At 43.1% G+C, this 14,933-nt stretch overlaps 1 protein-coding gene across 2 annotated transcripts in view; it reads right to left on the reverse strand.

The window, feature by feature from the left end:
• Window positions 1-14,669, reverse strand: part of PTPN18 (protein tyrosine phosphatase non-receptor type 18) — a 55,725-nt gene extending 41,056 nt beyond the window's left edge. For both annotated transcript variants that reach the window (XM_042451468.1, XM_042451469.1), the window contains exon 1: window positions 14,546-14,669. In XM_042451468.1, coding sequence (XP_042307402.1) covers window positions 14,546-14,638 — 93 coding nt within the window. In that variant the 5' untranslated portion in view covers window positions 14,639-14,669. The remainder of the gene's footprint in view (window positions 1-14,545) is intronic.
• Window positions 14,670-14,933: the final 264 nt, after the last annotated feature.

Consider the following 14,933-nt stretch of genomic DNA (forward strand, 5'->3'; position numbering starts at 1 on the left):
CATGTGCATTTGTGAGGGGTGAGTAACATTTGGAAATGTCCAGAGAAGGGCAATCAAAATGGTGAAGGATCTGGAAACCATGCCTTATGAGGAAGGACTTAGGGAGCTGGGTATGTTTAGCCTGGAGAAGAGACAGTTAAGAGGTGATAGCCCTGTTTAAATATTGGAAGGGATGTCATATTGAGGAGGGAGCAAGCTTGTTTTCTGCTGCTCCAGAGACTAGAACGTAGAACAATGAATGCAAGCTACAAGAAAAGAGATTCCACCTCAACATTAGGAGGGACTTCCTGACAGTAAGGGCTGTTCAACAGTGGAACAAACTCCTTCCTTGGAGTGGCTGGATGGCCATCTGTTGGGGATGCTTTGAATGTGATTTCCTGCATGGCAGGGGGGTGGGACTTGTGGTCTCTTCCAGCTCTATGATTCTATGAAGCCTTATGGATTTTGAGGGAAAAGACTGGCACATGGAGCTCTTTAAGCAGTACAGAATTTCTACATGATGCAATAATGGAATTGGCAGCAAATTCAGAGGTGATCTAGACCAGAGCTGCTCAGGCCATCAGGGCTGGGGACAAGCAATTTTTAAAAAATAATGTGCCTGGGATGGATACCATATTTGTGCTCACTGACTACCATTCTTTATTTCCTGGAAACTTTCCAGTGACTGGCAGCTGATAGCTAATGGACCAGTACCAGTGTGTGGATCACCACTTTTATTACCACTGATCTAGACCAAGGCATCATTGATGAAGAAAATCCATTACTACAGCATTCCAGATATGCCACCATTCTAGCCTCTGTGTAAAAACCTCTAATTAGATAAATTCCATTGCTTTCTGAGACAGTCATTTCTGCTCACACCAGCTTGGAAGTCTTTTTTAAGGTTTCGTCTGAATCCTTGGGCAGCAGAAGTGATTGTGGTGTGTGTATGTAATTCAAAGTTTCTGGTCCTATTCTTTGGAGCAACAGGAAACCAGGAAACATTACATGATCTGTGAGCCAGATCATATTTTTTTTCTCCCCAGGTTGATGATGTGTAACTACTGATTACTGGTTACATCCATGAACATCAAAACCAGAGTTCAGTTTGTGTCCAGTTCGCAAATTATTGGTAGGGTGGTATAAGGAAGCCCTTATTGAAATCTGCAAGTCTCACCCCAGAATGAAATTAAAGGCTTTCACAGCCGGCATTCATAGTTTTTTGTGAGTTTTTTCAGTCTATGTGGCCATGTTCTAGAAGAGTTTATTCCGGATGTTTTGCCAGCAGTTATGGCTGGCATCTTCAGAGGATGCTGGCACGGAAGAGAGTGGGGTATATATACTGTTGGTTGAAATAGACATCCTGAGGCCTTGCCATTCAACAATAATACACAGATTAACGTGTAAATCACCTCCTCTCAACCAACAGTATATATATATCCCACTCTCTTCCATGCCAGCATTCTCTGAAGATGCCAGCCGCCCACAGCTGATGGCAAAACATCAGGAATAAACTCTTCTAGAACATGGCCTCATAGCCTGAAAAACCCACAACGAACTATCTCACCCCAGATTTTAACCTTGGAGTTATCTAAAAATCTCCAGCTAAGCCTCTACCATCCACCATTTTAAAAAGGCGGTGTATTCTACCTGACTTTCCTATACCATCTCAAGGCCTCCAGCCAGCAGGAGGGAGGGACTGTACTCTTTAAGTGTTAGTAAACGACAACAACAAAAAAGCTATCTGAAGGAAGAGGGAAGAAGTGAGGTGTTGTGAGAGTCAGGGGAAGCTGGGTTTGAACCATAGGAGGAAATGTGGCATCAGGTCCTGTTTTGTATGTGTGTTGATGTGTGCATCCTTTGCATGTAACATTGTTTGCATGTTTTATTTCCCTTTCCTGCTCCTTCCCATTTTTTATATTTACTTGTATCCTTTACTCCGAACTTGTGTCCCTTTTTAAATAGGCATCTCTTTGTTTCATTGTTAAATCCACCAATCACACCAACCTGTGGATCTCTGGTTGTTTGAGACTCCTTCCTTGTGCCCCTCACCCACACATGATGCTGCTTTACCTATTTTAATATCTCATCAACGGGAAATGTCACATGAGTTCCCTTCAGACTGAGCCTTAACTTCCTTTTTCTTTTGGGGGGAAAAAAACATCTCAACTACAGCTGATAAATGACAGGTAAGGAAAAACAGCCCATGATTTTTCTTACAATATATTTTTGTTTTACGCCACAATGGATAGGGCTATTTTAAAATTATTTATTGCAGGTATTTATCTTTTCGTGTGGCCTGTGCTGGGGTCAATGTACATTCAGTTAATCCAGTAATACAAAATCACATTTCTATTTGCTGATGGGTTTGGAATGAACCTAATTTTATGATGCAGGTGTGGGGAACCTTTGGCTCTACAGAGGCTATTGAACAATTTTATTGACTGACTGACTGACAGCATTGCCTTTTGACTCACTAAAACAATGCACAATGGATAAAAAAATATTTAAAAAATTTAAACAAATAGTTAGCTCGATTCTCAGTATGATACCCTTTCAAATATTTAAACAGGGCTATCATATCACCTCTTAACTCTCTCTTCTCTAGATTAAACATATTCAGCTCCATAAATTACTCTTCATAGGCCATGGTTTCCAGACCCTTCACCATTTTGGTCACTCTCCTCTGGACACACTCCAGATTGTCAGCATTCTTTTTGAATTGTGGTGCCCAGAACTGGATGCAGATTTCCAGGTGAGGCTTGACTAAAAAGAAGAATAACATTGCACTATTACTTCTCTTGATCTAGACACTAAATGATCTAGACACATCTGGCTTTTTAGCTGCTGCATCACACTGTTGGCTCATGTTCAACTTGTGGTCTACCAGGATTCCTAGATCCCTTTCACATGTGCAGTTGATACAAAGAGTTCCAGTCAGTGTGACCTATAAAACTCATACGGTCTGACAGATCATATCTCCATGTATGAGCTAGCCAGAACAATAAGATCACCAAAACAGGGCCTTCTCCGAATCCCATGCCCATCTCAGTGCCTGCCACCATACCGTCCAACATCTCACAGGTGAAAACTGGGACACATATAACCAGGCAGCATCAAAGTATGATCAAGATGGCAAAAGTTATTAATGAAGAGAAACACACAGCCTAGGAGAGGATACAGCAGTTTGCTTTGTCCTGGGCTTCCTGGGAAGAGCAATATTCTGCCTCTCCTCTCTTTTCTTCCCTGCTGAGTTGAGTGCAAATTACTTTTGCACTTTGAACTTAATTTCAATTTCCAGCAGTTCATTTGGTGTCAGTGGCAGAAGTTGATCAATCCAGAAAGTCTGAAGGGTTTGAGAGCTGCAACCTTCTGTGTGTGCGTGTTGTGTGTTTGTCCAGCCCCCAGGCCACACTCTGTTCGCTTCCTTCCAAAAATAGATTTCAAGGCAAAGACCTGTCAGTTCTGTGCTTATTAAATTCTGAAAAGTTTAATGTATGTTGATCCCCATGTAAATCATTTTAAACACCCACCTGCTATACTGAACTTTATTTCCTTGTCAAGAGCTTTCAGTCTATGTATTTATTATACTGATTGACTGATTTGGGGCTGACTTTTAAAATTGCATTTGTGCGGTTATTTGCAATGCAATGGTCTTGTGTATCATGTTGTTGTTTATTGTTATTGTTTGCCTTCAAGTTGTTTCCAACTTATGGCAACCCTAAGATGAACCTATCACGGGATTTTCTTGGCAAGATTTGTTCAGAGGCGGTTGTCTTTGCCTTCCTCTGAGGCTGAGAGAGTGTGACTTGCCCAAGGTCACCCAGTGCCAGTGGGTTTCCACTGCTGAGCAGGGAATCAAATCCTGGCCTCTAGAGTCCTAGTCCAACACTCAAACCACTATACTACGCTGTTTCTTTTTATCCTCTTTACTTCTCCATTGAATTGGGACCCATCATTTCAATTTTACTATCTAGTTGTTGCTGTGAATTTATTTTTATAGACAGGCAAAAGAAAAAATACTGAAAATAAAATGAAAATGCAGTCCTGTACTTGTCTACTCAGAAGTAAAATTCTGTTGCATTTGGTGGGGCTTACTCCTAGGTAAATGGATATAGAACCAACCTTTTAAAAACGTATATAGAATTTCTTATCTGGAATAATTATAAGACTGAGAACTCTACAGAGAAGTTTCTTACAGTTAAGCAGTGTTTCATACTGGGTTGTTTTATTTTAATTTTAATTTTTGTAAGCAGGTAAACAATACAGTGGAGTACAAATGGCTTATCTGTGACCTATAGGAGTGCTGCTCCTATTCCAACCTCCATGGAAAAATAAGGTAACTGAAATTTATTTATGGACAGGACCAGAAAGAGGACCTAAATACCCTATGCACCAGATCCTGTCTGAGCTTGGAAGCTAAGCAGGCGCAGTCCTGGTTAGTACTTGGATGGAAGACTACCAACTAATACTAGGTGCTGGAGGTTTTAGTCCAGATCTTGTTAACTGCAACTCCTAGCAGCTCTAGCTGGCACAGCCAATGTTGGGGAAGGTTGGGAATTGCCTTCCAGTCGCTTCTGAAATGGTGCCCTGTTGCCTTTCTGCTTTAGGCCTTTGTGTAATAATAAAGCAATTTGTACCTCTGAGCATGTGCAGAATGCCTTTTCCTCACCTTTGGGTAACTATGAAAATCTCACATATACCCAGAATGAGAGGTGCAGTTTTTTTCCAAACTGCCAACACGGCAAGACATGCTAATATAGGGAAGTGCTAAGTTAAAAATATTTCTCCATCTAATATTGACTCTCCTCTGACTGTCAGCAGTTCTCTGGGTACTCAGGAAAGTCTTTATTTCCACCAGTGTCAAGGGCAGGAGGTGTGTATCCCTCCAGGTGTTGTTGAGCTGCAGCTCCCATCAGCAATAGTCAGCTTAAGCAATGAGGACGGCTTCTGTTGTGCTTCAACAATACTTGGAAAGGGCCAGTGTTGCCCACCCCTGTGCTGTGTGACCTTTTAAATTCAAAATGCCAGGGACTGAACCCAGAGGTTTTAGCTGTCCCCTTTCCTTCAGCTCTTTCTTGCTTTGCTTAAATGCCCTGAACTGATTACACAACAATCAATGTATTGGGGACACCTTGGAGACCAAGCTTTTGGCTGCTGCAGTATCATCCTGACATGCCAGAGAGATAGTATTATAGAATCTTAGAGTTGGAAGGGTCATCTAGTCAAACCTCGTGCCATGCAGGAATAAAGTATTGTACTATACATTGTGCAAAGACCAACATTGTGTAAAGACCTCCAAAGATGGAGACTCCACCACCCTCCAAGGCAATCTGTTCCACTAGTGAACAACTTACAGTAAAAAAGTTCTTCCTAATGTTTAAGTGGGACCTCTTTTCTTGAAATTTTATTCCATGGGTTTGCATTCCAGTCTCTGGAGCAGCAGAAAACAAGCTAGCTCCATCTTCTACATGACAGTTTATCACACAAGGGAGAAAGCGTCATGCTCCTGTTTTTCCCCTGTTACCATTGTGCAATTGAGGAGAAGATGATCACATGACGTCAGAATGATCACATTGTCAACAAGTTATCAAAGTGTCATGTTCCTGTCTGATTGTATTAATGATTTAAATAGTTAATAACATCTCAAAAGCGCAAACAAAACGTTATCAGCATAGGTGTGTACTTACAAAGCACTTCAATTCTGCAATTCTGCAACTGCGCTTTCATTCTTGGCTTGCTATTCGGTGCTGCCTCTCTCTCTCCCTCCTCATCCACCCTTCCAGACAATTCACCATTAGTGTGAGGACACATACCAATAACTCCAAAGTATCAATATCCATCTCCAAAATAATTCCAAAAATATCCTCCATCCCTCAACAACACTGTCTAAGGACTTGGATACCAGAAATCTGCAATAGAAGTAAACCGGAAGTGCGAAATCACAGCTATGAGGGCGGGGGGGGGGGAATACAATGATTCACTAAGGTTTTTTCTGCAAAAATGGAATCATAACACTTCAGGTATGTACACTAAAAACGGGAGCATGACGCTTTCTCCCCCCGTGATAAATTCCATAGCTTCACATATTTAAAGATAGCTATTGGGCCATCTCTCAGTCTTTTCTTTTCCAAGAGGTGATATGATAGAAAAAGAGACGTTGTTTTTAAATTCTTGGAGAAGCATCTTTATCAGTTGGCTCCTGCCATAAGTTTCTTTCTGCGCATTTATTGCTCTTCCTCTAATACAGATCAATGAGGCCAATCTCCAAGAGGACAAGCGGTATTGTAATTGCTATTTGTGCAGCAGCACTGTACAGAAATGGGATGGATTATACAACAGCTCGGGGCCATTATCCCAAACGACAACAACAATGAGAGTTAGCAGCCTCACGTGGTCAGACATGTGAAGTGGCAACTTGCTCCAGCTTGTAGAGAGTATCACACAGCCAGCCTAGTAATCAGGGTTCACTTTCTATGTCTGAGTGGGCAGTGAAGCATAATGACTGTAAAAGGAATGTGGTGATGGGACAGTTACTTGTAGTTAGAAGAAACTTGGATGCTCCACATTGGATGCGAGGCTGGGGTGGGAAGCTGAAGTGTAGAAAAATTATATCTGGACTGTTCTGTTGGGTGCCCTCAAATCATTTCTTATAGTGACCCTGAGGTGAACCTATCTTGGTAACATTCAGGGGGATTTGCTATTGTCTTCTTCTGAGGCTGAGAGTGTGACTTGCCCAAGGTCACCCAGTGGATTTTCATGGCCAAGCTGTGATTTGAACCACAGCCTCCTGGAGTCTTAGGCGAGCATTCAAACTACTACACTGCCCTGGCTCTCTATAAATCTGGACTACAACTCTTATAATTGCTGACTGGGTGGCCATGGGAGATTCTAGGAGCTGAATTTTAAAAATCAACTTTCTCAGCCTTTATGCGGAGGTTCAGTGGTAGGCTTGTTCCCTCCTGTTCCCAAGGTCTATGACCATATCTAGTTGTTGGGCTTATAAACCAAGATGTGAAATTGCAGGGGGTGTGTGTGTGATCATACTGACTGGGATTACTGGGAGTTGAATTCCAAAACATCTGGAGGACCAAAGATTAAAAACCACTATTTTATAGATATTTTATAGCATCCTTCAGTTAAAATGCAGCTTATATTTCCCCAAAGGTGAGACAGTTTCCATAAAGCAAAACACAAAGGCCTAAATCCTATTGTTAGTGTCTGTTAAAGCATTCCACTATCATATCAATGGAACTTACATAAGTGTTGAACTGTCCAACTGTATTTGACTCAGTCATTAGATTTGGGGTGGAGTGGAGATAGCGTGGCACTCCAGTTGTTGTTGGCCTGCAGCACCCAGTATTCCTCACTGTTGGCTGTGCTGACTAGGGGACTGCTGGGAATTCCAGTCAAACAAGCATGTAGAGGGCCGCATGATTCCCACCTTTAATTTAATTCTACAGCATGCACATATTGCAAATCAGAGCAATCATAACAGTTACAAAAACTAAAGGATGTTACAGTCTTAAAATACCTGACAAAAGCAGCCAGAACAAGGTTATAATTATGTCTTAAAGGCCAAGAAAAATAGAAAGCTTTTTGCCTGGAGCTAGTAGGAGAGCAAAGCAGGTTGCAGACAAACATCCCTGATAGTCACAGGCAGGCCTCATTTCAAACACTGAAGGCACTTGTAGAAGCAGGTAGGGCCCTTCTGTGAGCCACCATGAGCCCTAGGGCTCAGGCAACATGACTGGAGGAGAAATGGATTGCACAGGGATGGACGCACACAACCTACAAACCCCTACCTGAAGCAGCCACTAGTGCAATCGTATAACTGGATCTGTATCTTTGGGTACTGCAGCTGCTGTTGCCTGTGCTAGATACAAATGGAGTTAAGTGACCCATCAAGTGTCTGGCCCTAAGCTGCGAAGGGTCATTGACACTAGTGTTTTTATGCCGAGTAGATTTGGGGAGATTCGATGATGCAATAGCGAATCAAAGTTCCCACCCCCATCGAACCTCTCGTGCCAATTTAACCCTGATGAAGTTCACATTACCATTTGTAACATTTTAAATGAAGACGCCATTTCGATCGGTCTAATTTTTTTTTTTAAAAACTGTCAATCAAATGATGCGCATCTACATCACACTATTTGGCCAACCCCCCCCCTCGGAGGATGGCAATGGCAAGTCCTCAGAACAGCCCTTAGCAAGAAACTCTGGGATAAGTTAGCCTTGGAGGAAGTCACACACTCTCAGCCATATAATAATATAATCTCTTGACAATATAATATGTGTGTAAGAGCTTTAGTTTGCACCAGCTTGAGAGCAGGGTCTGTTGTGGTTTTATTTCTTGGGAAATAATCCATATTCCCAGGGTAACTCCATCCCTGGCTTTGGTGAGCTCTGGGAATCAGACATTGGTGCAGATAAGGGGACCATTGGCAGAAGAGAAAAAAAGCCAAGATGTGCTTTAAAGAGACCACTTTCCAAAGTGCGGGAAGTTTGAATCCAGTGCATTTCTGGAGCTGCTATTTTCACTTCCACAGGAGTGTGCCCAGAGGGAAAAACAATGACGCTTGGCTGGCAGGGAGAGTGCAAAGGGGTGGGCACAATCTGCCCCCTGCACATTAACCGTTCCCTTTTGGATGCCATGAATGGGATCGGGAGCAAGTTCCCATTGGTGGCACCCTATTATTGGGGATCTGTTTTTTTTAAAATAAGCTTGCAGAGTCCCCAACATGTGGGCAAGGGTGGGACAATGTGGCCTTCAAGCACCTCTGTCCCCACTCCTGGCCCTAGCTAGACAGTTTATCCATAAGGTGACAAACTCTTGAGCTTTGGGGCAGATGATACACAGCATCCAGGCGGAAGGGCTAGAAAGAGTCATCAACTCAGCTGCCTAGCAGGGCATGGAAAAGCCACGTTGGCCTAGTCAGCTGGGAGCTAGCAATCTCAGGATCAGGTGACAAGCAGCCAAACCTGCACCTGCACTGCAGAAACAATACAGTTTGACAACATAAGTGTCATGGTTCAATGCTGTGAAATCCTGGGATTTTTAGTCTATTGTGCTAAATATCTCACAAAACTACAGAATTCCATAGCACTGAGCCATGGCAGTTAAAGTAATGTCAAACTGGATTATTTTTACAGTGCAGATAGAGTGATAGTTTTACACACCAGAAGAATCTGTATCAACAGGGTTATTCAGTATTAATAACTCATTGCTCATTGTTATAAGGGGAACTCTTGTATACTGTAAAGGGCCATAAGGAGAGTCAGAGCCAGGCCAAGATACTTTGCTGTATGGAAATCAATCGGAATAAAATATGAATCATAGCTCAGCAGTGGAAATGGGACACAGGCCTCCATTCCACCTGAGGAAAGCAAAGCAGATATGGGTTTTGGGGTTTTTTTTTAAACATAGTCGCACCTACAGCTTTCTTCTCCAACAACTTAATGCTGCTCCACTACATTTACTGCCGAAGAGCAGGTTACCTATTCCACTGCACCCAAGTAAGACATACGATAGTGAGCATGGTGCAGAGACACACTGTGAATATGATGCTGAACGTAATGCAGATACCTGCCTGGTATAGTCTGTGCTAGCCAGGAATTCCTGGGTATCAAATATGTACACTCATGATTTGTGAAGCACAGGTCTCCCCACACTGCACCTGCCTTTTCAAATAGAATGTTTTACTTTTCCCACACACAATTAATAAAAGATGTTCACATTCATGGGAGAAAGTAAAAATATACATTTGGGAGTGTGTGTGTGTGTGTGTAAATAATATCCAGTCTTTCTGTTGGCAACTCGCAACTATTTAAAACAAAGTACAATTTTAAAAAACTACTAGCAACAAAAGTTAAAAGAGAATTAAATTACACTTTTAGGTCTATATATATAATAAATGGGGTGAAAGCAAAACCGGTTCACAACAGCTGATGATTACAGCTTAAATAGGCCCGGTGTACATACCACCAATAAGCAGGGTACGTACCAGGGCCGATACTAGGGTTAGAGACCATGCGGCAACCGCACGGTCCCTAATCCTAGTATGTACATACGGCATAACAATGGTGGTGCCCTGTCTACAGGGGCACCACCATTGTTACGTAAGCACTGCACAGCGTCTTCACATTGCCGTGTGGCGCTTATGTAACAAGTGCGCCAGTGGTGCACTTGTTACACCGCCCCTGCGGGTTAAAAAGAACCCACTTTTCTCAGGTTCTTTTTCCGCCAGAGGGAAGCCACACGGTTTGGTGGCTGTGGCTTTCCCTCAGAGGAAAAACAGGTGCCGGCAGGCCACCGCTTTTTGGCAGTCTGTACTGCACCATACTTCTTTATCTCCCTAACCCATTCCTGGATTTTATTCCTTAACAGGACTACAGCAAGCATAGGCAACCTACTTTATCTGTATCTATGTATCTCTCCCTCTGTGTTATCTATTATATGTGTGTGTGTGTGTATATATATATACACACACACACACACACACACACCCTCCTGCCTTTCCGTCAAAAATGATACTGAAGGCAGTTAATAATGATATTTTTTTTAAATGTATGATTAGAAGATAAAAACACTTACTGTATAAAAAGAAATAATTAAAATGCAGCTCAAAGGCTGCTGAAAAAATGACAATATGGAAGTGGACTTCGATAGCCAGAGATCAGCCTCTGAGAAACGGCTTGCTTGCAAATATAGTGGGCCCTTGGTATCCGCTGGAGTTTGGTTCTAGGAGCCCCTGTGGATACCAAAATCCATGGCTACTCTAGTCCCATTAAATACAGTGACAGAGTAAAATGGGGGTCCCTTTGTATAAAATGGCAAAATCAAGATCTGCTCTTTGGAATTTATACACTGTATTTTAAAAATATTGTCAAACTGTGGATGCTTGAATCCATGGATTAAAAAAATCCGTGGATATGGAGGGCTGACTGTATGTTCCTCCCTCAACATGCCTCTGAAGGTGACAGGCCAGGAAAAGGCTGCAAAACCCTTGCTGGGTTAGTAAGGTGAGGCTTGTATAGATCATCATTCAAATGTTTTGAAATTTGAAATATGGACTAAAATATCTGGAGGGTATCAAGTTGCTGCGCAACCCTGCTGGAGTAAAGTTTGACTGAATGTGGAGGAGGCAACCCACAAGTACAGTTGGCATTCCATATCTCCTGATTTTTTATCCATGGATTCAAGCATCCATGGCGTCAAAATATTTTTTAAAAAATATAATTTCAAAAAAGCAAACCTGGATTTTGCTATTTTATACAAGGGACACCGTTTTGGAACACCACTGTACAGTATTTAATGGGACTTGAGCATCCATGGATGTTGGTATCCAGAGGGGTGGGTCCTGTAACCAAACCCCAGTGGATACCAAGTACCCACTATATGTACTGAATTCATGATTCCTTCCTTCAATCCACATGTCTTTGAGATGGAAATAAACATAAGAGCCCTGGTTATAGCATCCTTTAACCTGTAGGCACATCCATACCACAGTTGTGAACCAGTTTCAAACCTGTTTAGTTCTCTGGGCTCTCAGTCAAGAATCCCTGTTTCTCTCTTGAAAATAAGCTGCTAGTTTCTATCCTAATCATAGAATGATAGAGTTGGAAGAGACCACAAGGGCCATCCAGTCCAACTCCCTGCCATGCAGGAACTCACAATTAATGCCATGCTTCCTTCCAAAGACTTTTTGTGGAAGGGTATGACATGGTAGTCAAGAAGGAAAAAATATCCTAAAGATGCCAGAACTAAGCAGGGACATCTCTGGTTAGTACTTGGCTTGGAGAAGAGGCTGCCCTAGTGGCGTTTAACCACTGCGCCATCAGGCCGGCTGGTGAGCTGCAGCTGGGTACTGCAGGCCAGGCCAGGGACCTGCCAGGGCATCTATGGCAATGTACAGGTCTTCCTCCTCCTCAGTTGTGCAAGGTGGTGACTGCAGCACCAGGGAGCATGCTCAGTCCCCCCTACATGCATGCCAGTATAAGAGCAACAGTGCAACCCCAGTGGAGTGGCTACAGCAGTGATTCTCAAATGGTGGGGCAGGACCCCTTGAGGGCATGAGATTTGGAGGCCCTGAACAATCCCCCCCCTTCTTCTTTTCCCAGACTTTTTATATGTAAGATTTATGTGTGTGTTAAGTTAAATATTGAATTTATTTAAATAAATCTGTCCTATTTTGAATGTTATTTCCTTATGAAATTTTAATATATAAATAGACAAAATATGCAAAAGAAAGTATGCACACTAAACAAAATATTTTTATACATGTATTATGTCGGCTGGGGAAGGTGACATCCACATGTAGATGTAAAGAGGGTCACAAGAATAAAAAGTCTGAGAATCACTGGGCTACAGGATGATGAGGAGGAGGCATTGATGGCAATGACCCTGGGCCAATGCCTTCATGGAAATGCCCCTGGCACCCAGAGGGATCAGCTGGGGGGGGCTGATAGCATTACTGCACTGGGGTCACACCAACCCTAGTGATGCCACTGGGCCAATTGCTTCTGAATAAATTCTGCCATAAAAACCCTGTGATAGCTTTACCTTAGGGTCACCATAAGTCAGAAATGACTTGAAGGCACACACCCTCCAGATGTTTTGGTTTACAACTCCTGGCCTCAACCATAGATGCATATTCTCCATCATGTCGCAAATGAAAACTGGGACACACGTGGCCAAGTCACATCAGAATGTGGTCAAGATGACAAAAGGTATTAATGAGGAAGAGCACACAAGCTAGGCAAGGATGCAGTGGTTTGCTTTTGCTTGAGCCTACTGGGAAGGACAGGATTCTACATTCTCTTCATTTCTCCTTGTTGACGTTACTGAGCGAAAACTGAAAATCATCCCTGACAAATCTGGATAGCTTGTGGATAAGTAGATGCCATGGCAAATGGTCAAGAATAACTGGCGTTGCCCTCAATTAAGTCAGCATTTTTATCCCCTATTGTGGATGGGGAAGAGTGAGGCCTAACCTAAGGTCACCTAGTACAGTATATTCATGGTGAAAGTGACATTTAAACTTCCTGATTCACTGCTCTGTGGCTTCTATTTTTCCTCACAGTTGTATAAGATAGAATTCAGGAGGACGTGTGATTCCTGCTGTATCCTTACCATAATGGAACCAACACAGGTTGTCTTGCTAGCTCTAAGGGCAAAGTAAGAACATCTCAGAAATTCCCCTCGCTACTGCTACCATCCCTGGAGACTGTTTTATCCAGAGCCAAGCCAGCATCAAGAAAAGAAATATGTCTGACAGACCATAACACAGTTGCTAAGAGGTGGTAGAAGGCCTGTTTTATGACTTCCTAGCAGCTGCAGTATGCTTTGTTGTTGCTGGGTGCCCTCAAGTCATTTCCAACTTATTGTGATCTTAAGGCAAACCCATCACAAGATTTTCTGGGGCTGAGAGTGTGTGACTTGCCCAAAGTCACCCAGTGGTTTTCCACGGCTGAGCAGAGAATTGGGCTCTAGTCATAGGACTAGAGTTGTAGTCCTATGCTCAAACCACTGTGCCACACATGATCTCCTTTTTCTGTCTCTTGCACATAGATCCAAGAGCACTAACTGAGCAGCAGCAGAAGGGGTATAAAGGAAGGAAAAGCAAGATGGACCAAGCATAGCACGGGCTTCAGCACGCACATGTGCTTCAACCAGAGTCGTGGCATGCAGCAAAATGTGAGCCAAAGCATTCTTAGGAACCAATTTTTGGCACGTTTTTAAAGTGGGATGAATCTGTACAGGTACTGCCCAGGTGAGAGGGCACCGCCATTTCCTCCCTCCCCACCTATAATGGCTCCCAGGTCCATCCTAATGTGTAGCAAACAGAAAATTCAAGAAAAAAATTAACTTGTTCTTGGAGCAGAGATACAGAAGCAGGAACCACTACACAGGTTGAATGTTTGCCTATTGTGTAGTTAATACAAATGTGCAAGGTTTGGAACAAAGGCAGGAAGAATGCAAGTAACTTTGTTTCCAGCTCATGCATCCAGACTGATCAAAAAGTCCAAGATTTTCTGCTGCTGCTCAGCTAACGCTCTTGGATCTATGTGCAAGAGACAGAAAAAGGAGATCCTGGGTGCTGCTACAAATGTTATCTGATTGTACCAGGAGCTGACAGATAATATTCTGTCATAAATAAAATGCCTATGGACCTCCAAAATAAAATTGGGGGGAAAAAACAGGAACAAAATCTGGGGCTTTCTGGTCTTCTTTGGGCTCATCTGCACTGACCTGAAACTCCAAGGTTTGGTTCCTATTCTTTGTGGCTTTATTTTAAAGATCCATATACATTTTGCGTATCTCAGAATATTTTCTGTCCGTTCCTGGTACAATCAGAGACTTTTTATACCAGCTTCCCAGGTCGACTTATTTTAACCCAGTATAAAATAGGAAAGAACAAGGATGAAATCTGGGATGTTTCCGTCAGTCTGGATGTGTCCAGAACATCAGTCATGTCAGGAAGGAGCATCCCTGGTTGTGGCCAGCAGTGTTGGAAAACAGGTGTTGACTCTGAGCCACCCTCAGGCTCTGCCCCATGGGACTCACCTGGAATTCTTCAGCCAGATGCCCCTTCTCTTGTCCTGCTTTTGCCTCCACTTGGACCAGGAAGCCCTTCAGGTTCTCTGCACAGCGACTCATCTCTCTGCTCACAAGAAGGCAAGAGAATGAGAGCAAGACCCAGTGCAGAGTTGGGACCGAAAGCAATGAAATGCTAAGAGGAAGTTCAGGTCCCCTTTGCACCACGCCTCTCTCCCTGATGCAGTTGGTGGGATGGGCCCAGACCTGTCTGGCACTTTGCCCTTTCTTGGGAAAGGGAATGTGGCTTTGCTGCACACAGTGATCTCAGGGTGTGAACTCAGGGCAGGAGAGGGAGAGGGAGGAAAGTAAAGGCCCACCACCAGAAACCATCTCTCTCTCTCTCTCTCTCTCTCTC

This window comes from Sceloporus undulatus, chromosome 2 (genome assembly GCF_019175285.1).
Source record: "Sceloporus undulatus isolate JIND9_A2432 ecotype Alabama chromosome 2, SceUnd_v1.1, whole genome shotgun sequence".
NCBI classification, from domain to species: Eukaryota; Metazoa; Chordata; class Lepidosauria; order Squamata; family Phrynosomatidae; genus Sceloporus; species Sceloporus undulatus.